This window comes from Vespa velutina, chromosome 2, assembly GCF_912470025.1.
Source record: "Vespa velutina chromosome 2, iVesVel2.1, whole genome shotgun sequence".
NCBI lineage: Eukaryota > Metazoa > Arthropoda > Insecta > Hymenoptera > Vespidae > Vespa > Vespa velutina.
In genome coordinates, this window is record NC_062189.1 from 13,776,811 (window position 1) to 13,802,546 (window position 25,736).

Here is a 25,736-nt window from a genome sequence, read left to right on the forward strand (position 1 = left end):
TCCCTGCATACGAAGTAATATTCTTATTATTCCAAGCTTTGTATTGTTGGTTTATTCGAGTACGAGTCAACCGAGCGAAGAAAGTATCAGTCTCCGGAGTATTACCGTAGAACGAACCATTAAGTTCAGTGCACGTACTAGCCCATGGGAACGAGCGAATGTACTCGGTTGGCATACGTTAAGAGGGCAACTTCGTTTCCTTCGTCGATAGCGATTTCATCGAATTTATTTATTTTCAACGTAACGATCGAATTTTCTTTTAATTAAAACAAACGAAGCATGTAAGTATCTAAATGGATATAGAGGTCAAACGATTTTATAAATCGATTACGATATACGAAACGATCGAATTTCTCTCTCCTGTTTTAAAACTATTTTACTAAAGCTCGACAAAGATACATCCACTCATCCATCCAGCCATCTATCCATCTATCCATCCATCCATCTATCTATCCATTCATCCATCCATCCATCGAGCTAGAGCTCGTTTTGCCTTTGGCTTGCTATGGAGATCATCGCGTTCGCGTATTACATTCTGTCGGGATCACTCTCGGTTTCCGTGGTAGCATAATATAAAAGCCGGTGCACGCGTGTTTGCGAACGGTGATTTGCGCTCGAGTGGGCGTTACGTTATCCGCGCACGAGCACCGATCCGTAGGAGGATCCGCTCGGAGACGGCCTGATCGAGAAACGAGCCATGGTAATGCGAAACATGATTACTCACAGGGAGATAATGCGTGTAATAACAATCGCATTAACCGACCGAGTGCCGAGGCTCACGGTGCGCTTCGGGGTGTTCTTCGCTCTATTACTACCTGGAAATCTTTCCTTCCTTTCTCGAATATGCTTTTCTCGCGACTCTCCTCTTTCTCAAAGAGTTACAATGTTATCAGCGACACTGTCGAGACATGTAAGTGCGTACGTATGTATATATGTATGTATGTATGTATGTATGTATGTACGTACGTAACTACGATCGTAGGAAATTTAATCGAGTAAACGAAAACGATTCTCACGGTCACTTTTCGATTTTATATAAATCCACACTCTCACTTTTCAATATTTTTTTTTTTTTTTTTTTTCTTTCTTTCAGTTTTTTTTTTTTCCAATCGATAAACCCACCAAACAAATAAACTACTCTTATTTTTATATATTGTATAAATATGTAGTATTTTTAGATTGTACAAATATATAGTATGAGCACGTATCAGCTATTTTTAACTTTAACTGTCGGTATTATCTTTTTTATTATCTGTTTTTCTTTTTTTTTTTTTTTTTTTTTTTTTTTTTTTTTCGTTACAAACCAAATTATCGAATATGTTGTTGATAGACGTTGAAATTGATCCATCTTCGAATGGCACTATGAAAATAGGATTTTCAAAGTATTTTTTTTTTTTTTTTTTTTTTTTTTTTTTTTTTTGTTTTTAATTTATACTTCTTTTCTTATTTTAAATTATTATTTGTATAACAACTATGGCGTTGACGTAAATGCTAATGCAAAAGCATAAAATTGATTTAATTCATAATCAGAAGTCTGTCAAATATCAAATTTCATTGTAATTATTTAGCGAACAACGAGATTCTAAGCCATGACAGATATTCGATAAAATGTATAGTGTTGACACATGATGGCCCATATATCGGGATGGGGAAGATGGGACGAGGTAGATGTGAAAAAGTTCGTCCTTTCGATCTTGAAATATATGATAGAGAATGAACGAACACATATGTTGAAAATTCGATCGATATGATCGGTTTATTAGTTCTTCATTGTGATTAAAATTCCCTGATGGTTTTCCGATAAAAACTCAACTAATTTCCAAAATTTTCGATTTATTCATGGAAAATATTAAATGATTGAAATACTCCATCGTATTGAAACAGAGGAAAGTTCGAAGGTCTCAATACTTGGAGGTTTTACGAGTGATCGTTAGTTTCAACGATGGTGTCCAATTCACCAATATTATATCTAATTGATTGACATCCGCAAAATGAATTCGATGAATATTAGCCATGAAGCACAGTCTGCACAGTCCATAAATTGCGATTTCGCGATTCGTGGAATCGTGAAGTAAATGCACCGCGGTGGGGCTCTATGCTTCGTTGCCCTCTCGCAAATAACTTTAGTTCACCGTGCGGCGGGAAATGACTACGCACCAAATAATCTGATTTTCATTCGGTTCGCCGTCTAGTCCGCGTAATTCCACGTTATTATTATCATTTATTCCCGAGAATATTGTCAGATTGTAGATTTCTTTCCTTAATTAATCAAGATTTAAACAAATTTAATTTTTGTTTTTCTTCTTTTAATTCTATATTTGCATTTTACAGTTGTATCATTAAATATCTTACAACGATATAAAAGTATCTCCATCTTCTGTATTGACAAAATCGTTCGTATTATGCTCGTATAAAATCTAAATAATTATATGAACAGGTTGGATTTTCTCTTTGAAGATGATTTTTTTTTTTTTTCATGACTCTACAATTTTTGATGTAGATGTTGCCTCTGAAATATTAACTTTTTTAATTCGGATAATTATAATACATATATCCGTGCGTTGTTTTTTTTCTTTCTTTTTTTTTTTTTCCATGAATATGAGTAAGAACGAAAATGTCTCGTTGGGAAATCAGTTCAACGTGTAATTATAGGAAAAAAAGCTTTCTACGAAATTATATTGGTCAAAAAATTATTATAGGTTAAAAAGTTAATTTTTTTGATTTGGGTCTTTTACGAATTCTATAGGATTAAAAAAAATGTTTCATCGAAAAATATAATTGATCATGTAATTCCAGAAACAAATAAAAGTTAATGTTTACTACGGAATCATATAGTTGTCAATGTCACTTCAAACAAATTAACATTTTCAATTCGAACAGGTATATTAGTGTTTTCTACACGTTGGGTAGGATAAAAAAAAAAGTGTCTCGTCGCAAAACCAGTCGAGCGTGTAATTTCAGAAATAAATGCAGGTTAATGTTTTCCACGGAATTATATAGGTCAATGGCCCTTTCAAGATATTATGTAGATCAAAGTGTCAATTCAAACATATTTCATTTACATGGAAATATTTCAGTAATTGAGAGCCGTAGAGACTTCGAAGAAAGATCATTTTAAAGAACATACTTTTTTCTGTCTTCTCTGTGAATAATTTTTACATATAATTATTTTGCAACTCAATACAAAATAACATTATATGAAAAATTATTATGATTTTTTTGTTTGTTTGTTTGTAAAAGAAGTAAAAAAGGGATGGCAAATAATTTCTAAATATCTTGGATATTCCAGTCTTACAAATAAAAAAATTAAATATGTATTATAGAAAAGGATAATATATTAAATATTCGTTGCGTAAACGAAAATTGCGCTCATTATGAAATCGCCGACAGTTAACAAACAAACTTGTCTTTTTCGAAAAGCATTTTCATCGGTACTCTTTCTCTCTTCTATCGCTCTTCGTTTAAACTTCGCTAAAGCACGTTGAAAACTTTAAAATAAAACTGAGAAGAACATGGACAATGTCTTCGTCGTCGTCGTCGTGCCAAACTCGTCATTAATTATTTCTTCCGTCGGTTCCTTCGAGCAGCAGTCGAACGGCCAAGCCCGGAAGTTCTGATGGAAATAATTATATGCGCGATAATTAAGAGGGAGGAATTGAAGGCCGGAGGTCCAAAAGAGGAACAATAGGAGGTGCTTGTTCGAACTTGTCTGTATGCTAATCTACGAGGCGCTACAATGGAAACGGAATTTATCGAAAGTAATCGTATAAAATTGTGCTTTTGTTCGGTCGAAGGATCCCGTCTCGTCAAGGTTTCCCCTTGCCTTCCTATTCCCCGTCCACTCTTTTTCTCTTTATCTCTTTGCTTTCACAATTTCCACTTTTCTCTCTTCACCCCTTCATCTTTTTCTTTCTCTATCTTTTTCCCTATCTCTCTACTTGGTATCTCGCGCCAACGGTTCCCCCATCGATTCAATATCGATGCCAGATATTTCGTGCGGTCGCTCGACACAATAATTCAGTTGAGCAGGTAATATTGGCGCGGTAATGGTTGAACCATTTGGCTGTATCGTTATGCTGCATTGGCATTCGCTGCGTTTACAGAGTCACCGGTCCGTTTTCAGTTAGCCTATCGGCTTCAACCTCCCTCGACTCTTTTCCTCCCTCGATATATTCGGCATTCGCTCTTTGTTGCTCTTTCTCCTCGTCTTCCTTTCTCGTTATGCCATTCGTTCGTTCACGCAACGAATACGATCGACGCACCAGCATCACCAGCATCACAGAAGCAGTAGGAGTTAGCAGCAGCAGCAGGAGCAGCAACAAAAACAACAACAACAATAATATTAGCAACAGCAGCAGAAGCAGCAGCAATGATCAACATTCCACACATCGCGAATGAAATGATATCATTGGTCGATCATCTGTCATCACATATGAACCTTTCATAGCTTTACAATTTCCCGGATTCTTGACGAACGATTCTTGTTTAACACATCCAAACTCGTCGTTTCTCAGTCGATCGGAGTTCCGTAATCTTTCTGGTTATTTCCTGATCGCGATATTATCCTTTCCGGTATTCTTGTCTCGATCAATCGATATCTTCTCGGCAAGTCGAGATGATTTTTTAAACGATTTCCTTTCTTTCTTCCTTCCTTTCTTCCTTCCTTCCTTCCTTCCTTCCTTCCTTCCTTCCTTCCTTCCTTCCTCCCTTCCTTTCTTTCTTTCTTCCAGCTGGTTCGATTTTACGATCGCACGTATCGCACGATAACGTTGATCTTTCACCAAATTTTAAATGGATCTCATGAGGCTTGAATAATTTCCATTAATGTATACAGCACGACGTATTATTTCAGTAGGGTGAATTTGCAATATCGATGTTTACCGACTACTAATTACTGTTTTACTTTCTCACGTATCGTCGATGCTCCATTTTATCATACCCTTATATCCCTATAGAAATATGATGAAATAATATGAACTCATGAATTTATGAATTATGCAAAAGAAAATAACGATTCTTTTTAGCGAGAGATTTTTTTTTTCCTTTTGCTTAAATTCATCCCATTTTTCTCATTTAAAATTCACTATGATTATCGATTCTGATTAAAAAAGTCCTTCGTTGATCTTTTCATATTGTGGAAATATCTCTAATACTTCGCTATTCCGACAAACTATTCTATACTTAGAGAAAAGTTCAGTGACGCGTTCAGGGATGGTTTCATGGAGTAAGCGTGTGAGGTCGGATAAAAATAGCTAACTAGCGACAAAAAGACATCCGTACCGAATAGGATTAGTGTCCCATGGGAAATCAACGAGCACCGTGGAAGCTTCTCAAACTTATTGTCCTCCGACCACCAATAAAAGCTCAACGCGCTAATTGTCACGAATTCCGAAGGCGATATTACTTTGTGTTACTTTTACGAGGTTAGACGATAGATGGGATAAAGGTGAAAACGAAAAACTAAAGTCAGTTGTGTTTGTACTTACGTTCTTATTGGAGTAGATATAAGTTACAATATCTAATTAAATTTACGAATGTATCATGGGAAAACAAGTTGATAATGAGCCTGTTAACCATTGTATACCGGAATAGACAGCACGTAGCCATTTGCATTAAACCACGGGAGATATTTTGGAAGTCGACGAGTTGAAATTGGCTGTCTGCAAAAGCAAGTTAATTTTGTAAGTTCGGATCGGCGATTAGCATAATTGGCCGTGTGTGTATAGGACCGGTACGTGTACGGTAATAAAATTAGACAAACTCGGCAACATTGTTATCGTTCCCATTTCGTAGAGATAATAGGATCAGTACCCGCGTCGAATATTTAATCGAACAATTGTATCGATTCTTGCTTTACGTCTTTTCGCGATCAAAACGAACGATTGCTGCTAGACCGATCTCCTTATGTTTGTTCGAAGTAAATAAGCGGCGTCACGGTGAGTGTTTATTTTCATCGATCACCTTTCCTACCTTGAAACATTTCCTGATACGATTTCGTAGAAGTAACTTCAAGCGCATATTGAATCTAAGTACTTAGATTATGCTACGTAAGATGAAATAAGAACCACGTGACCGCTGCAACCACAAGATCGTTTTGTAGATATTGCAGAGGAATAGCCGAGAACCACTGTTGGAGGAGCGTTTAGAAAACGAAGGCTGACGTTTACGTTCGAAAATAAATGTCGGAGAAACTAGGTATGCGTAAAGTGCAAAGACGAATGGTAAATGCAAAGTGGAGCGATAGAGACGTTCGCTCAGAGAGATTTGCAAACGGTGGGCGTATTGGACGCTTAATGAGTCTGTAATTAAGGAAGATCAATAGCTATATGACGTTTTCCTTGGTTCTGCTCCTATGTGCAGTCAGGTAAGTATAGCTTTTACTAGAAGTAGATAAGTATACAGAGATATGTCAGAGGATTGCGAAGAGATTTAAAAATTTAAATATATTAAGTTTTTATGATTTTACTTTGATTCGAGGAGAAAGAAAATTAAATGACAAATGATCGATTTCATGTCGAATTTTGTTTTTCTTTTTCTCTTTTTCTTTTTCTTTTTTTTTTTTTTTTTTTTTTTGTCGCTTACGACTTTAGTATAACTCGTCGAAGAAACTAAATTTAGTATAACGTTTATGCGACTTTATATAACGGAAATAAATGATAAATATATGCTTAATCGATTTGGACGTTCGTATAGATTATTTTGTTTATTTAACGGAAGGACTCGTTCATTCTATAATAACCGATGCGTGGCGTAAATACGTTATGGTCGTTATGTTTCGATCTTACGTTTTGTGATTGTTTATTCTTGGAAGAAACGAATAGGCGTAACGAGGCTGACCGATAAATAAACAATCAATCAAAGTCGAACCAATGTCGCCGGCGGACATAACACGTAGATCTGATAGAGTTAAGTTCTACATTTTAACTTTTTGTTATTATTAAATAATTTTATTATAATCTACAAAGAAATTCCTTTCATTTGTTCCGGTTTCTTGAAGGAATTTTGTCAATAAAAACAATATCTCGATGATTTACATTTTTAAATTCAAGGACAACAAATATATCGAAGTATTCCTAGCGCAAATAAAAGTGAGTTTTCCCAACCGATATGTATCTAAGCCAAAGTTCTTTCTCCGTGTCGTAGCAGGAGGGATGTGTCGGTAGTTTATTCTCCTCCCTGTGCTTTTTCTTTCAACTTTTCTTTCTCTTTCCATCGCATGTATACACTATCAACCCTCTTTCGTTCGCGGGTGCAATCCTGCGGGAAGAATGTGGGTAGAAAATGTTCTCTTTCTCTTTTCTTCTCTCTCTCTCTCTCTCTCTCTCACACACACTCTCACTCTCTGTCTATATCTTTTTCTTTCTCTTTCTTTTTCTCTCTTTCTCTCTTTCGATCTCTCTCTTTTACGCTTTCTTCAGAATGCTTGTTCTCGAAGATAGCCAGCCGAAACACATCGAAGAAAGACGAACGCAGAGAGAGAGAGAGAGAGAGAGAGAAGACGAAGAGGTGTTTTCTTTGGATTTACGTGATACCACGCGCTATCCGGTTCGGTCCGATATAACCAACATAGAAGCCAAAGAGAAGGATCGAAGCTCTTGCTGGCTCTTCGTCCCTTTTCCCAAACCACATTTTGCCACCGTTTCGTTCAGTATACTCAACCTTCCTTACTTCAACCCCCTCTGGAATGTACGCTTTCCTCTTGACAACGGTTTTCTCTCTCTCTTTCACTCTCTCTCTCTCTTTCCCCCTTCATTTTCTTATTTTTCTTCTTTTTCTTTTTCGTCTATGTCGTACAGATTCCACCATTCTTACCACTTTTCTCTCTTACATCGTCACTCACGTTTTGCTATCTCTTTCGTTCTCTTTCGTATTTCTCGTTTTTCATCTCTCTTCCACGCAGCCTTTCCGTTTCCATATTCTTTCCGGTTCTCTACATTCAATCCCCGTTTTCAGATACCACATCCAGTAGCCACTGTCTCTTTCTTTCTTTCTTTTCGATACACTGCGACATTCCACACCCATGGCAGGAAGAAAAGAGAGCCAAGTAAACGTAGAACCCTCTTTCGTTCCAACCAGTCGCCCACTTGACTACTTCGACGTTCTTTCTTGGCGAAGGTAGCCACTAAACTACCTCAAACTAGTTTTACAACGTGTACTCGCTTTCAATTCCTTAGGTGGCTCAATTCATTAAAACGAAAATCTTATCTTCTTATTTGTCTCTCGTTATCTTTTTTACCGACATATCAGCTATCTACGATTTTTGAACGAAACGAAATCACAAACAAGGGTGAGGAGACTATTAATAAGAAATCTCATGCTTCACATACGATCTAATGGGTTAATTTAAAGTGTTAAAGATCTTTTTATCTTCAATTCCTTTGGAAAGGTCGAAACTACTTTGAATGTATCGATCATTAAAATGCTAGAACGATAGATAAGGTAAGACTTTGAATTCGACCTTGCAAAGAATACGTAGAGGAAGCACTTGGTGGAAAATCACTTTCGATTTGAACGAGCCGTGCCATCGTGTTAGGATTGCTCCGTGGGAATTTCGAATTCACTGTAGCGATCGATAGTCCGAGGTAAACGTTGGATAATTCGAGGAGAGAACAGATTGCTCGGAATTCTGTGCTTCAGCTGGCAGTAAAAGGTAGATAATTCCGCGGGGATGCGTCGATAGGAAGGACGCATCTCTTGACTTTTGATAAATGACTCGCAGTGGACATCTTATAGTAGAACGAGCCTCGTATTTGAGACGACGTATAGTGAATGATGGTACCGCTTGGATAACGGCGTTCCTTTGGGACATTATCCCGATGTAATAAGGTCGAGCTTCCAGATCAGCCCGATCGCAGTGACCGCATTGTCGACGCGATCGACATTTCGAGCTGCTCGCTTTGTTCAGTTCGATGTTCGAGTGTCGTTCACATTGATTCGACTCTGTGTGCTCTGCTAAACGAACGCATTGCGGATTGATCGAGGGAATGCTATTGCGAGCTTATAAACTCACGTGCACTATCTACGCATATATACATATATACATATATACATATATACATATATATATATATATGTATTACGTATATACATGTATACATATATATCGATATAAGTATAAATACACACTCCTACATCTGAGAATTTATTTAAAAATTTTACTACACCCCGAGATAGTGTTGCCAGATACGGTCGATCATCTAGCAAATTATGCGTCGGAAGAGAACGACTCCACCACGAGCATATGGAAATGAGAAGCGATAAAGTGGGTAATAGAATCCGGCCCGTCTTAAATTCGTATCTCTTGGATGCGCGCGACGCGATGAGAATATCGACGCCGGACTCTCTCTCCCATCTTTCGGATATCGAGCTTGGTAGTAAATTTTTAACGATTTCACGAGATGGCTCGTTTTCACATCTACCGATCACTCGTTAAATTGATCTTGATAAATCGTTTGATAAATCGTACTCTCCGTTTCCCCGTTTGATATCTTTCTTTATATCTGAAAATGCATCCTCACTCGCATAAAACTTCTAATTCGAGAGAATTACCGAGTTAACTCGCTTTAAGTATTGTGATCATAGAACGGATCTTCATCGATGATCATCTTCGTAGTTGACGAACACTGATAGAATGCAGATTTGGCCAATGAAGCTCGTCCGTTGGGTCAGTGGGTCTCCTGCGGTTAACCATGCTGGTACCGTAATGTCTTCGAGCGATAGGTCCTTCGTTTTTCAGGTCGGTCATCTCTCCAAAGCATCGCGATATGACCTCCCGATCTTTCGTCCTAGCAATGCCTAGTCGTTTTACAATCGTATAACTGTAAAACATGGCTCGTCTATAAAAACCAGCACGAGTAGGCGGTATTTTTAATTGTAACTTGATAACTGTGTCATGTGAACGAGTCAAGGGTTAACGAAAAAATATTTGAACCCGTATCATACATTTTTCTTCTACGATATGTTTCAAGCTTGGAAGCTGTGTAAACTAGGATACGTCGTAATCGATAATTACACGGTCCGTCGGTTTACAAGCTACCGATGATATGATTCCATGACGTTCAGAGAATCTTGAAGCATAAATGACTAGCGCCATTATCTCTGCTCCGGTTCATTAACATAGTCGATAATCCTCACATGGATCCGACCAAATCGCATACGCACGATAAATTGCATTACGATAATTCTCGATAGTCTCTCTCTCTGTAGATTCGTGCGACTCTATACTAAATCATTTTAATCTTCTTGCTCATAACGAAAAAAATAAAAAGAAAAAAAAAAAGGACTCTCGTGTTCGTACAACATTCAAGAATGTCGTTAGAAGCGTCCAAAGATGATAAACTTTTTGGTATTCAAAATATTTATGAACGAGTAGGTGTAAGATTTGCTATAGAAATAGCAGGAATTTTGCATATATCGTTGTTGAAAATTCATATCGTAAGGATAACGAGACATTTAGTATAGTATATTTGCCGTAGAAGAGAAAGGAAATTGAATGGACAAAAGTTGTCGGATTTGTGCACTTTATCGATTCAGATTCTCGTATTTTACACCGTTTCGTTTGGTTTCTCTTTATTCGATTCTCAGGCCAATGAAATTCTATCTCCCAATAACGTATACAAGAGCGCGAGTAAAGCAGTCATCTTGGAAATTTACATGGCTCACTTTTAGCTCGTGCTGCACGATGCGCTCGATATTGACTCCCTCCACCTATCGAGTTTCTCGTCGTTTCTCATGGATGCCGATCCTTTCTAACTAGTCACGTCTTCGTCTCGCGCCACGAAGATCGACCATTATCCTGGGAGATTCGATTTTAAGAACACGCTAAGTGCTTCCGCCTGTCATCGAGCTAGCGATCTTTATTCGAAAATTTGACCTTAACGAGGCCTCTTATTTAAAAAAAAAAAATTTCGTATACATTCAACGATTCTAATATTAGCCGAAATTATATATCATTCGTTAGCGAGTAAATTATATTGTATAATTAATTAAAATGAAATAAAACAAACTAAATAGTTCATTTATTGTTTTTCATACATTAAATTTAAATCATGGATTTAGAATAAATACCAATTTTTATTCGAATCTTTTTACCAAGCAAATGTTTATCGTAAAAATATATCAGAATCAGTATGACTGTATTATTTCATGTAATATATGGGTCAGTAAAACGATCCAATATTTACCGAGTGGTCGTAGACAGAAATAGTTGGTTAAATAACACGTTAAATAATGATACTGAAGATGATTTTTTTGTCGTTGATTATATCTTTAACGTCATTAAAAATCTGCATGCATTTTTTTATTTTTCTTCTTTCTTTACCGCTTTAATCTAAAACGACATTATTCCAAGAAAACAGGAAATGTAAGATCGTCTTCTTTACGAAGTAAACGATCATCTGCATCATTTTTTACGAGAGGAAAAAAGATCCATCAACGTCTCTCGATACACGCATAACTCTTGTACTACCTACGCACACATAATTCACGCCTTTCAATTCGGCCATCCGAGGAAGGAGGTAATACTTAACGTAATAACACGTTGATTGATACATACATGTATACATATGTAAGTAAGTATGTAGAGATAAACGCGTTCCATCGTAATGAATATACATTTATTTCCACCATATTTTAAAATATTTTTTCTCCTTTCTTCGTTATTTTTAACTTTAAATGGTCGACCGTCTGTGATTTAAACGAGTAATTCAGAATGTTTCACGTAATTTGGAACGTTTGCATCGCCATCTTTATCGTTATCGTTATCAGCTATCTTTTTTTTATCGCTATCGTAGTTCACATAATTTTCTTCGATTGGAGATGAAATAAAAGGAGTCGGAAGAATAAAGATTAAAGGAAATCATTAGACTTGAGTAAAGTGATTTAACTTACCTGTCATGAGATTGCTCGAATATCTCTCTTTCTTTCTTTTCACCTTCTACATTTTTATTTTTATAACTCTGTCATTTCGAACGTACAAACTGACATAATTTGCAATACGAAAGATTGCGTTATTATTAGTATTAATATTATTATTAACTCCAAGAAAATGACCAGATGAATAACTATTAATGCCGGAGGGAGCGTTCCCTTTCTTTCTCTCTCTCTCTCTCCCTTTCTCTCTCTCTTCCTCTCTCTCTCTCTCTCTTCCTCTTAATTATATCCCATTAGCAGAAAGGAGGTTCTTTTCGTTCTTACCTGAACGTCATGAAGTTAGCGTCTTGTCGAGAAAAACAAAGAGAAAGAAAATCTCTGAAACAATCTTCTTGAAAAATTGACGATTTGCTGTAAACGTGAGAGGAAACAAAGAGGTCTTAGAAATGAATCGTTCTCGTTTCTTCGTTATAAAATGGGCTTTATTTTCTCTGTACCATATATGCTATGTACAACGTTTATTGTTACGGTACTGACAATGTATGACGCCGGCCTTTCTCGGCGATCAAGGATACGTGTCGATAGTATAAAAAAAAAAAAAAGTAGAGTGAGAAGAAGATAAAAAAGAAAAAAAGAAGTGGCGAACGAAGCATACGCATTCGTATATTACCTGTCGACGAATCAATTGATTTATTTCGCTCTTTTTAAATGGATTTTTATCATGATTATTATTATTATTATTATTATTATTATTATTATTATTATTATCATCATTATTATTATTATTATTATTATTTAAAAATACGAACAAATGTAATACGAAGGACATGTAAAGAAAAAGAAAAAAAAGAAAAAAAAAAATAAAATAAAATAAATGCGAAGAGAAATGGTCGTGACAGGAGTGCATATATACGAAGTGCTTCTCTTATTCGATGCTCGCGTCGCTTGTTCTTCTTTTTTTTTTATTCGTTGCTTTTATATCATTTCCGATATAGCAAGATTATTACGTTAACGTAGTAAAATAAATAAGCGATTACGCCCGGTGCGCCGATAATAATGTACGAAGGCTCGATCGTCGGGTAAGCTCTGTACGTGACGGAATTATAAGCGATTAAAACGTTTCGATTCGGCTCGGAAATGGACCGTGTCAAGGCCCATACGAATCCGGAATCGATGCTGAAAGCTGGAAAAGAATTATCTGGGATTCGTAATGATTATGAAAAAAGGGACGCTCGAGGGGATAATCGTTTAACGATCATCCCAATCGGCATGATGCGATGAAGCTGGAAAAACAGAAGGAGGAGGAGAGAGGATATATATATATATATATATATATATATATATATATTCGTATGAAAAGAAGGAGAGAGAGAGAGAGAGAGAGAGAGAAAGAGAGAGAAAGGCATATCTTGTCAAGGTACAGAACAGACTCGAACTTCTCGAGCTTTACCACACTTTTTTTCTTTTCTTTCCATTATGACGAAGCATAGTCGCGCACCTCAGGCTCGAGGACAAGCACTTACGTCTTTACGTTTGCGAATACTCATGAGGGGTAATAAGGAAGGGTAAGAAGGTAAAAATAGAAAATGATAGACAAGTGAGAAAGAGGGAGTGAAGTAGCGAGTGATGGAAAACAAACGTAATGTTTGTTAAGTCGTGAATAGCTTAGGTTTGTGCACATTGGTCTCTCGGAAAAAAGGAAAGAGTAAAATGAAGAAAGGGAGAGAGTGCGGCTGGGAAATATATTCGTATAAGCGGAAGGTGACAACGCCAACGTCGACTATTTCGCGCGGCACTACCCTTTTCTCTCTCTCTCTACGTATGTTTCGTGTACGGAGAGAAAGAGACATAACGTACGTATGTATTTACGTAAACAAGGGAAAGGTCCGGAGGAAAATTTCCTGGAGCGCTGAATCGTCGTCGAATTTTTCGAGCGGTCGTCCTCGAGCCCAATATTATTACAACCATTATCATTATCATCATTATCAATATTATTATTATCATCATTATTATTATTATCATTATTATTATTATTATTATTAATATTATTAATATTATTAATATTATTATATTATAATCATAATTATCGTCCTCGACGCTTTCCTCTCTTTATAAAATAAAAAAAAGAAAAAAAAAAAAATAATAAAAAAAGAAAAAAAGACTTATGCGATAATATTAAACGTAGTAATAGTTAATCGATATATCATTGCTTGCACGTTTAACTCCCATCGTATACGACGTTAAAAAAAAAAATAAAATTGGGAGGGGGGATAAAGTAGTAAAATTAGTTAGTTAGTTAAAAAGAAATCTTAGAGTCGACGGAATATCGGCAGTTTCCAATGAGTTGAATCAAACGTTGCGCGTTTCCTCGCTCTTTCTATTCTCGATTGCGCGCGTTTTCTCGTTCAATCAAGTCGATGGAAAGTGCTCGTACCTGTGATTTCCACCTTCGTTCTTTTTTTTTTCTTTTTCTTTTTTTGCATTATTATTTTCTTTTACCACTATTTACTTACTCATATATTGCTACTTGCTTACGCGTACGACTTAGACGCGAGAAATTATTATTGTACTTCGTTCTCTCTCTCTCTCTCTCTCTCTCTCTCTCTCTCTCTCTCTCTTTCTCTCATGAATTAAATCGATCGATCGACCTTTCTTTCTTTTTTTCTTTTCCAATATCGAAAAGAAGCAGGCAATGATTAGAAACGAAGGGATAATGTTCTCGCGTCTGATCGTACACCGGCAAAAGTGCACCGTGCGATTACGTTTCTAACAAAAAACGCGATGGCTGGGCACGCGTTTCGCGATACTATTGAGATATTAGGTTCGTTTATTATCGACGAACAGATATTTAAAAAAAAAAAAAAAAGAGAAAAATTGACTCTACCCTCTCACCACAAAGCAGATTGAATATACTACCATCTTGCGTTAGCGAAAAATACTTATAGTTATCGTAATTGAAAGCGCTCTTTTTCGAGCTTTGACGCTCGCGATTAAAAAGAAAGAAAGAAAAAAAAAAAATATATATATATATATAAAACTCATTAGGCACCATCAGTCGGTATTTATTTGTGTATCGTACTATAGTATAGTATATGCAAATGTATATTTATATATATATATATATATATATATATATATATATATACTATTTTGTTATTGTTGTTAAAAGAAAAAAAAAAAAAAGCAAAAAGATGAATAAGCGTAGAAGGGCCGGCGGAAAAAATTGTGGAATGAAATAAAGAGCACCTTCTCGTGAGCGAAAAATCAAGCAAGTCAAATTTCACGGAGGAAGTTCGCGATCTTATCGAGATAGAGAGTGGAAAAAATAAGCGAACTAATCGTGGCTTGGCATCGACAATAATAACAAAAAAAAAAAAAAGAGAGAGAAAGAGAAGTGGAGAGAGAGAGAGAGAGAGAAAAAAACGAAATTTTGTTTCTTGTAGATGGATGAAAAGAGAGAAAAAGATTTAACGTAATTTTTTTAAACGGCCAATTAAACTTTCATGTCTTTTTCTCTTTCTGTCTCTCTCTCTCTCTCTCTCTCTCTCTCTCTCTCTCTCTCTCTCTCTCTCTCTCTTTTTCTTTTTCCATTTGCCTTGTTCTTCAACGTGCTCCACCCCCGCTTCTTCCTGTCTTCCTCGTAAATTATATATAATCCGGTCGACACGGCGATTGAAATCATTACTGACGGCACGAAAGTAGAAATTTATAAACGCGCCGTGACATTGGGAATACGCGTAGAGATAGAAAGAGAGAGAGAAAGGGTACGGACACGGAGACTACATTTCCCTAACGTTGAGCGTAGCGGACAGGTAGTCATTATCCACGTATTCCACTGGTTAGATACATACGTACGGGAATAAACCACGAGCACGCTTCCCTCGTTTCCACCGTAGACAAACGTCAAACAGCAGAACAATTCAAAGTTCGGGTAACTGTAAGGTAAATTCCTCTATGGCAACCCGCTTTTCATCTCTCTTCCTCTCTCTATCTCTGTCCGTCTATCTCTCTCTATCTCTCGTCCTTTTCTATTATCGTTCACCCTGTCTGTTTGTCTTGACTAGCGTATTCTAATCTTCAACTTTCTCGATTAATTCGATTTCCCTACCACTTAGAGAGCAACGTCGAGAATCGACCAAGTCTCTTCGATAAGGTTAATCGATCTAAATTTACCTAGCGTAACTACCATCGCCTATGCTGAATTTCGATTGCTTAGCCACTTTGTTTTCTCCTCTCTATCTCGGAAATTCATATTAGCTTCTGTCTAGATGTTCGTTCGAACTATAATCGCTTCGTCTTCGCGCGAAATTCGAATCAGTGTCGAGCAAGCAAAATCTTGATTACGAGAATTTTCTTCGTTCCTAAGGGAATATTTTCTATTTTGCCGATATCTATTTCTCTTTCTCTCGCTCTCTTTCTCTCTCTCTCTCACTGTTGAGAGCGAGAGGACGACGAATACGTCGTCTCCAGATTGATAAGGTCACGCGTCGCGATGTAAATTAAGCCAGGCAGGACGGAGATGCAGGACGTGGCTAAGGTTCAGTTCGAAAGGGGAGAGATCGGGGTTACGTGAAGGAGATGGCTATCTCCGATGTGATCCAAAGCTACCCCCATCCCCCTCCTCCTCCTTCTACTCATCCTGCGTCTCTGTCTCCTGTAGGACCTCCCTTCCGTTCGCCGGCTGTGGGTACATCCAACCCTATCAAGTTCTACCCTGCAAGCTTAGCTTAGCCTCGAGACACCACAAGAGGCAATTAACCTTCCGCCAACCCCTTTGCGCGCGTACCACCCCTTCTCAACCATGTTTCCCCCTCGTTCTCGCTTCTCCTTCCGTTTCGAGCTGCTCCAACCGATCTCTCGCGCCTTCCTTGGCCCTCCCATCGTTACACCCGTTGATATCCTACTCGGAGCATCTGCATAATCACGCTCGATTCCCAATGCTAATTAGAGTCCATGGTGCGGTGCCCTATCCTACGTAGCAAATACACGTCGACCTCCATCACCTTCGGAGCCGTGCCACGCCTCGGCTCCACGCCCGCGCATATTGCCTCGGGAACGAAGGGTTAACGAGAAGCAACCGGTTTGTCGGAAGAAGAAGGACAGACACCACCCCCATCCCTTCCTCTTCTTTTCTACTTTCTTTTATATTTTCTACTTTCGTCTTCGTGCTTCTTCTTTCTTTAGCCTGGAACGACCGATCGAACTTCTTCGTGAAAGTATCAGCCAGCCATTCTTCTCTTTCTCATTTTCTTCCCTTCTTTCTTTTTTTCTTCACTTCGAAAGCTCGATCGATCGATCGTTCCTTCGTAGAAAATTACGATAGTCTAAGCATTGGCAAATTGGATCGAAGATGCACGAGCGTAAGACGCGCGATTAAAGATAGCAGAACTCGATCGATCGATGGCTTGGACGGAAAACAACTTGGAATCATGGACATACACACTCAGACACTCTGTTTACTAATCTCTTTTTTCTTCATCCGTCCAAGCCGTCGTACTTAATATCTATATTAAATCAGACTGCGCCGAGAATTTCGCGCGATTCCCGAGTACAAGGTAACGGACAAGTGCCAAGCGAGCTAAAAAAGATTCTGTAAAAAGAAGAAGAGGGGAAAAAGATATAAAAAAAAAAAAAAAAAAAAAAAAAAGAAAGAAAAAAAAAGAAAAAAAGAAGATAAAAAAGAAAGAACTAATCAAGATGATGAAAACGTGATCCAACGGGAAAGAAATGAGAAAAGGATAGTATAGTAAAACTGGAGAATAGAGAGGGGGGATAAAAAAAAAGCATTAAAAATTGTCCGTTCGTCGTGACAAAAGTCGGGACTCGCGCTTCGTGCGTCATCGTTAATTACTCGCTGTACGGTAATATCGGATAGTTTACTACGAATGATCAAGACGCGATAAGAGGCGAGAAAGGGCGTAGATCGAAGAGGGTTGAAAGATGACGATGTAAGTCTTTCGACTTCAGAAACGACGTCCGGCGTAACCGGCGTCATACAACTTACAGAGACTGTCGGTACGAGCTGAACCAGGCGAGTGCATGCCTGGCACAGATACCGATACCGAGAGGGCTTCCTGATGTTTTAACATTTGTCGACGCCGTTGCCAGGTAAAGGTCCATACTGCGATTATGGCAATTTGTGCAACGAGGAAGACCGTACCAGCCACAATTGCCTCACCAAGATTTATGCAAACTCCCATCGATGAGCCATTAATGTCTTCGGTACTTTCGACGAAGACGGTGTCCCGCGTAGCCGACGTGCCGTTCGATGGTTTCCCTTCTCGTTCGAATCCAAACTTGTCCGTAATTTGGATTGATTGTACCAACAGTAGATCCTCTCGGCTTTGCGACGATGAGGTTGAACGACGACGACGACGTCGACCGAAGGAGATTACTGATCTTAGCTCGCCCGTAGCCTCTTCCTGATCGCACTGTACCGGTTCGCAACTTGGCATGCAGGGTGTCACCAATGCACGGAACTGTACCACTTCTGAGCTGGGAAACTTGAACGCGTCGAAGTGCGACAATAGTATCTGAAAAGAAAATATCAGACGAACGTAACGTAACGATAAAAATATATTTATGGTTGGTGTAGTCGTTAAAATAGGATCTTAGAAAATTAATCATTTTTCAAGGAGATTTCACGATCCCTTTCGAAAACTCAAACTGCCAAGATCAAGGAATAAGTAATAATAAAATTTAACAACCCGTACCGGAACGGTACGGGACTTTCCCTTTACAACGAATCGTTAAACTAAAATCACCGTAGAAGGTTCGTCGACTTTCGAGCGGACGAAACGACGCTCTTACGAATCACAAAAAACTCTGTAATGAGTGCCGATCGTTAATTTGTACGCACCATAATGCAACGGAAGAGAATGCGAAGATGTTCTTTTTTTTTTTTTTTTATGGCATCCAACAAAAAGACGAAGAATGTTATTGAGAAAAGTATCAAAATTAGATAATAGTAATGGGAGAATAAAAAGGGGGGTGGGAGGGAGGTGGTGAGAGAAGGTGAATTACGTCATATTTGTACCTTTTTGTGATACGGTCACGTGTTTATTTCTCATGACTCGTGGTCGCGAAAATGTGGAAAAATGAAAAACAAGAGAACGAAAAGATGAAGGAGGAGGGTGGAGGAGGGAGGATGAGAAAAACGACCACCGAGCGTGTTTACGGCCGTGGAAACTGTTTTTGTTGGGGGTCTCTCGTAATTCGTACACGCTCGCGCGCATGTAAGACCGGCCGACCGAAATAAGCTTTGTCACATTTATCCTGAAATTCCTGAAAGCGGTCCGCGCTCCTCTTGCCCTCCTTCATCCTCCTTCCATTTTCTCGCAACCGAGGAGTTTCGTTTGTAGCCGCGAGTATAACGGGTAATCTTATCCATACGTTACGCTCGCACAAATTCACGAGCGAAAATCGAAAAGAAAAAAAGATAGAGAGAGAGAGAGAGAGAGAGAGAGAGAGAGAGAGAGAAAAGAGAGAATGGTTTTACTGAAAAAAGATGGTTTTACTTACTGTTGTAAAAAAATTGAGAGATAATAATCATCAGAACGCGCAAATATCTATTGAATTAATGTGTACGTGCTGGACCACGAGAATTATTGATTACTTAACGTAATATACGTAAAAGAAAAAGAGAGAGAGAAGAAGAAAGAGAGAGAGAGAGAGAGAGAACCGATGTTCAAAACTGGTTCTTTACTTTTATACGGCTGTTTCAGCACGGTTTTTTATTCTTTATTAAGTAAGGCCGTATAACAGCAATTACATGAGATTATGACACGATGGAGAAGAGCTATAGTTGAGCTATAGTTATTCGTTTTTATGTTGGCAATTACCTACGAGAAGCTGAACGTACTCTATTCCTTCCTATCAATCTAATAATTCTTCTCTTTCGTCTCGATTGAAGTGATTTCGTTGATAAATACTTAGAAAATTCAATCGGGTACGGGAAAATTTATCGTCAAAATCTCGTAATCGATGATTAAAATATCTGGATTGATTTGAAGAAAATTGAACGAACCCGAATTGAAAAATTAGTTCGATCATTGGAGTTGATCGATCGAGAAAGAATTTTCATTGGAGTTTTCCCTAAAGGTAAAATTTTTATTAAAATCTGTTCACCCTTCTTTTTCTTCGTCGATTAGTCAAAAGGCTCTTGAGAATAGGTACGCGGTTAAGCGCCACGCGCTCTACCACAGTTGTCGCTGTCGTCGTTGTTCTTCTTCTCTCTTTCTCTCGTTGTAGTCTCGAAAACTGGTTTCTCCGAGCATTACCAAGTTCATCGTATTTACACACCGGGCACGTACATTATCGGTGGAAGTAAGACATTAAAATATGCTTCGTTCCGTGTACAGCTTCATTTAACCGCACTTCTTTGGTTTACTCGGCGTGTAGAGATGAAAGAACGGACAAACGAACGAATGTACGAACGTACGAACATATGAACGAACGAACGAATGAACGAACGAATGAATGTATCGAACGGCCGAAGGTTTATTAACTCGACATTATCTCGTTCAGTTAGAACAACGGAAGGATATGCTTTACGTCTGAACGCAAAGAGAGAAACACAGAGAGAAAGATAAAATGAAAGACTCGAAGAAAGATCGGTGAATTTGAAGGGTGTAAAGAGAATAAGGAGGAAGAAGAAGAAAATGAGATCAAGGGAGACCGAGATGGATGTTAAGAAGAAACGAGTTCATGGCATCTGGTACACGTCGCGACTTCGAATGCGAAGGATCGTCGACGATGACAAAGAAACCAATGACAGCTTGAGAAGTCCGTTCATAAATGCAGGATCTGAAGGTATTATTCTTCAAACGGCGTATCTTTGACGCTCGTTTCAGTGACGTTGAAATCTTTTCTGTCTTTATTAAGTCACTTTCCGTGTTTCATTTTGATCCGTTCCAAGTTTAAATCGAAAGAAGAGAAAAGGATTTGATTCTTATTCGAAGCCGATCAAGAATTAAAATTATCTTTTAATTTTTTTGCTTCTTAAGGATTACTAAAAGTAGCAAGATTTATATCGTTCTCTCCGAGAACGTTCTGTCAAGTGGCGAAAATGATTTTCATCGATAAAAAAACAAAAAGAAAAGAACAAAGCTAAAGGAATACGAAGCCACGGTACTTTATCACGAGAAACCATTTGTGTCTTATAACTCCGTACGATCTTTTGCGTGCACCGACAAATCGTGACGACGATATGCGACTTTGTTCCACGCAAATATCGAGCCATACATTTTAGCCATACAAATATCGGAATTTCTCGTAATGTAAGCGCACCAATATGTTCGCGTCGATGCGAAATGAAAATCTTTGATCTATGATTTCGTTCTTTTCTCGAAAAGACATTTTTGATCATCGAATTCAAATATAAATTCATTTGTTCAATTGAACACATGCGCGTATGATTTGGCGACGATTAGTCGATGGATTCCATTTTCTGAATGATCTTTCCATGGATTTTCTCTGAAAGCAGTCTGTTTGAAACGTTATTCTCGATAAAAGAATCGCGTGGTCACATTTTTGACGTTTTATCTTACCTATCAGGGCAGACTATTCTTCTACCTTTCTTTCTTTCTGACTCTTCGAGTTTCAATCTCGAGCTTGAAGATCTCGCTTCTCTTTCTCGATAAAAGATTACGTTTCGGAAGAAGGTCGGCAGCTGTGAGACGTCGAGAAATAATTTCGTCGAAAGGTTCGTTGACCCCAAAGACAGTAATAACGTTTGTAGTAACTACGATTTTTCATTTTGGAAAACTTTTCCAAATGGTCGATGTTACGTGCTATTGTTTAAACAACGAGCATCGTTACACCGAACCGAAAAAAAGAAAGACAACGAGAAAGAGAGAGAGAGAGAGAGAGAGAGAGAGAGAGAACCAGAAAGGAATTTTTAAAAAGAGAAGATTTTTTTTCTTTCTTTCTTCTTTTTTCAGTCTTTCTTTCTCTCTGACGACTTTTCGATGGTCGTTGTTGTAAACAAATGGAGGAATGAAAGGAAAAGAAATAAAAAGAAGACAAAAGAAAAGAGAAGAGAGAGAGAGAGAGAGAGAGAGAGAGAGAGAGAGAGAAGGATAGATAGAAAGGTTGGTGAAGAGAAACGTGTCAGACGAAACTCTACACGTTGACGAGTTAAACGATCTTTCTCGTTTAGAGGTAGTCAAACCTACCCGTATATACGTCCATTACGAAGTCGTAATGACGTAGCCTGCGTGAAACGGCCTTGTCACGTCACGGAATGCGATCGTCAACGTCGTCGAATACTATATCAAAATGTCGTTGCCTCGCTAGATTTTATCGTGCTCGCGTACGTACTCCAAGCTCAGCGAATAACCTCCCACTTCTTGTATTTCACGAGTACCCGATAAAGTCGCCAAGCGATGAACGACGCGTTTTATTTTGAATTACGATTCTCCGTGTACGCTGGAACGGGTTTTTTGTTTGATTCCTGAGTTACTTCGAACTGAAGCGAACGAAAACGTCGAATTCCTTCGAAAAGCAACGTTCTTCTTGCGCTAATATTTCTTTTCCTCATTTCTGTCATCGAGATGTTTGCTCGTTAAAAAGTACCGGGAGAATTGTTACGAAAGTATTGTTATTCTATAAACGAACTATAATAAGTATTTCACGAAAGAGGAAGAGTCCGTTCGGAAAAGAAAATCGATCATTAGGAGGAGTCCTCGATTCAACCAAGTCATTCCTCGTCTTCGACCGTTGCAACATTGCCATCATCGATGATATACCTGCCCGATTTATTTCTTACCATCGCGTTACCAGATATAAATTCACTCTTCGTTTCTATCTCGGACTGTTATTACTTGATAATAAAGCGATATTGCGCCGATCTTGCCGCGGCGCGAGCTAGCAAATGACGCGGAACGTTGATTTAACGAGCCAACCTGCCCCTCGTACGTTTCTTTCTCTCTCTCTCTCCCCCTCTCTCTCTCTCTATCTCTCCTACTCCACCTATCGCTTCCCCGCCCCCACCATTCTCTCCTCATCTCGTACTTTCATCTCCGACCTGTCACGATCGTAACGATACACACGCTCGTTTTCTTTCCCGGTACATAAATCGAGAAGGCAAAGCCTCCGCCGGATCGATAAAGATCGCAGCCCTCCAGGAGACGAGGACGATCGACGAGACGTTTGCTAATAATTTCACGAGGAAACGACTATTTACTTCCTCGTAATATGCCCTGAGAGGAGACCTTTATTAGCGTTTCTTTCATTATGTTACTCGATGTACGATTCTGTGCAATTAAGACTCTCCTTGGCGAAGAGGATAATCGGACTCGATGTGAACCGTTAATAATTCCCTCCTCTGCTCTCTCTCTCTCTCTCTCTCTCTCTTTCTCTCTCTCCTTCTCCCTCACCTACTCAAGTCAACTCTTCGGTCGAGCGGATAAACCAAGATTTCTTTTCCCCTTAGGTTCAATCATTTCCTTCCAATCGTATCCGTATTAACAGAACGAGAATCCACGAAAAAAATTTTCTAATAGTTCACCGGCTCGATTCAACTTCAATCGAGAATAATTTCTACGTTTTCGCGAAATTGGTGACGGTAATAATCGTTTCTACAAGCAGCAAAGGCTTGCTCGTCAAGGGCATGTTATCATCGAAGCCGACATCGAGTTGGATGACGATGGCAGCGGCATACCGCTCGACGCGACCTATTATGGTACAAGGAAATTGCTTCCCGTCGTAAAATCCATCGAAGTGATTGATTAGCATAAAGGTAAAGAGAGACTGGCTGACTCGTGCCTGACTGCTTCCACTCTATCTCTCTCCGTTTCTATCTCTCTCTCTCTCTCTCTCTCTATCTCTCTCCCTCCCTCTCTCTTACTTTCTTCCAACCAACCTCGTCAATTCCTGCAGAATCTCCGTTCAATATTCTAATATCCATATTTGAAATAAACCATCTTGTCCCCTTAAACCTGTCCTACACGAGTACCAATATTATCAACGTTAATGGTCGTCTAATCGTCTTGTCGTTCGCGTGCACGGCCTCTTCAAGCTGTTCACTTTGTTATTTTAACTTTTTTCTGTGTTAGTTCATCCTTTTCCAACGCTGTAATATCGAGTTCTGACGTTTTTTTCTTGCCAGGTAAAGTGTCAAGATATAGGAGAAACGATATTGACTTTTTGTTAAGAATGTAACAGCGGTCTTTGGTGTACAAGTATCTTTACGTGACTTGTTTGTCATGCAAGTACCTCGTCGTAAAGCTCGAAAGAATGAGAGGATAGAGAGAACCTTTGTTGTGACGTTCCTGTGATTAGATACGAGAGGTGATAATATCGCTGGCAATCGGATGAACGATAAGAATCAACATTCCTGCGGAACGATAACTTGTTAAAACAGATAGTGAACACCAATCGCGTTTACCTTCTTTACTATTGCAAAGAGGAAGAAAAAGCCCTCTATGTCAAAGAAGTGAATGTAAAAGAAGCAGATATGAACGTAGATGACGAAGCGTAAGAAAGAACACCTTGTTTACTTTATACTATCATCTAAGATGAGAGCGTTTAGCTTCTCCTAGTCGTTGTAATAGCCGTTCCCGTGGTAGACGAGCTTGTTGGAACATTACTCGTTACCGGTATTATTAGGTAGTTATATGTGTCCGATGAAGTAAGCGAAGAAAGACTATTATAGCAAACGCTGACCCAAGAGGGTTGTTTTAACTAGGAATAACAGGAGCCGTAGATGCGATGTGCTAAGATATAATGGAGAACTCACCTTTCCGGATGTTGCGGATTTGTAAAGAGGTCCCATGATCACGTGATCGGTAGGACAACCGTCTGAATCGATCAGAACGATTTCGCTGGAGTCGACGCCATCCATAGCGACGAGTTCTCGGACGAAAATCTCGTAGGGGCTGTTGGGATCGAGAATCTCGAATTTGAGAGCCAACGGGTCGCCTACTTCGGCAGAAGGGATCGCCTCGTTCCCACTGCGATCGGTGATCTTCATCGCTACGTTCGGAGAATCGACAATCACTTCTTCTGACAAGGCTGGCGTAATGTCACCGTGCACGCCGAGATCGACTTCGTTCGAAACCGTCTTATTGGTCAGATCGTATTGGCAGGTCACTGCGAGGCCAAGGTCAGAGCTCGTCACGATCGTGTCGTGATGCTGAATCACAACGTCATTCAGATATCGGCCAAGTCCCTGCTGTCTAATGTTGCATTCGAGATCGTCGTAAGCCATTCGGAGTTCGAATTCAAGAGCTCCCTTCACATCCTGCACGCATGAATTCGGCGATCCCTTTGCATAGACTTTTCCATAGAAGAGTTTGCTAGTTTGAATTCTGGTTACCATATCTCCAGCTCGGCAATCGATTGTAACATTATAGCACGAACTCAGCTCGTATGTCGATGCTTCTGCCACATCCAAATAGGGTTCCTGAAATTATAGATATATGTAATCCTCATCAATTAGTCTTTCTTTCCCAACTAATAATACGTTCCGACGAAACGAAACGATAAATCAAACGAATATATCTTATTTGAATTAAAATAAATAGACATATTCGTTCGGATAATAAGCAAATTTCTCTGATATTATTTATAAATTTCTCTGATTACCCATAAACAATCATTTGTGTTTATCAATTGTGCATATCAAATTTTGTTAATTCATATATTTTGAGTTTCATAATGATATAACTGAATATCTATATCATCACGTAAAAATGTGTGAACGCTACGTATAATTAAATTTTGAAAAGCAAGCAATTTCGTTTCGTTCATTGATGGTAGATTCAACGAAACGTTAAATTACATATTTTCGATTTGCATTTATCTTAATACCTATCCATCTAGAGATTATTTTAATACGAGTTACTTTTATGGATTTACGTTTT

At 38.6% G+C, this 25,736-nt stretch overlaps 2 protein-coding genes across 8 annotated transcripts in view; one reads left to right on the forward strand and one right to left on the reverse strand.

The window, feature by feature from the left end:
- Window positions 1-25,736, forward strand: part of LOC124946900 (autophagy-related protein 16-1) — a 341,231-nt gene that overhangs the window by 119,963 nt on the left and 195,532 nt on the right. The gene's annotated exons all lie outside the window — the stretch shown is intronic.
- Window positions 12,336-25,736, reverse strand: part of LOC124946899 — a 163,380-nt gene continuing 149,979 nt past the window's right edge. For all 6 annotated transcript variants that reach the window (XM_047488313.1, XM_047488311.1, XM_047488312.1 and 3 more), the window contains 2 exons: window positions 24,611-25,276; window positions 12,336-18,404 (listed from right to left, as the gene is read on the reverse strand). In XM_047488313.1, coding sequence (XP_047344269.1) covers window positions 17,835-18,404; window positions 24,611-25,276 — 1,236 coding nt within the window. In that variant the 3' untranslated portion in view covers window positions 12,336-17,834. The remainder of the gene's footprint in view (window positions 18,405-24,610; window positions 25,277-25,736) is intronic.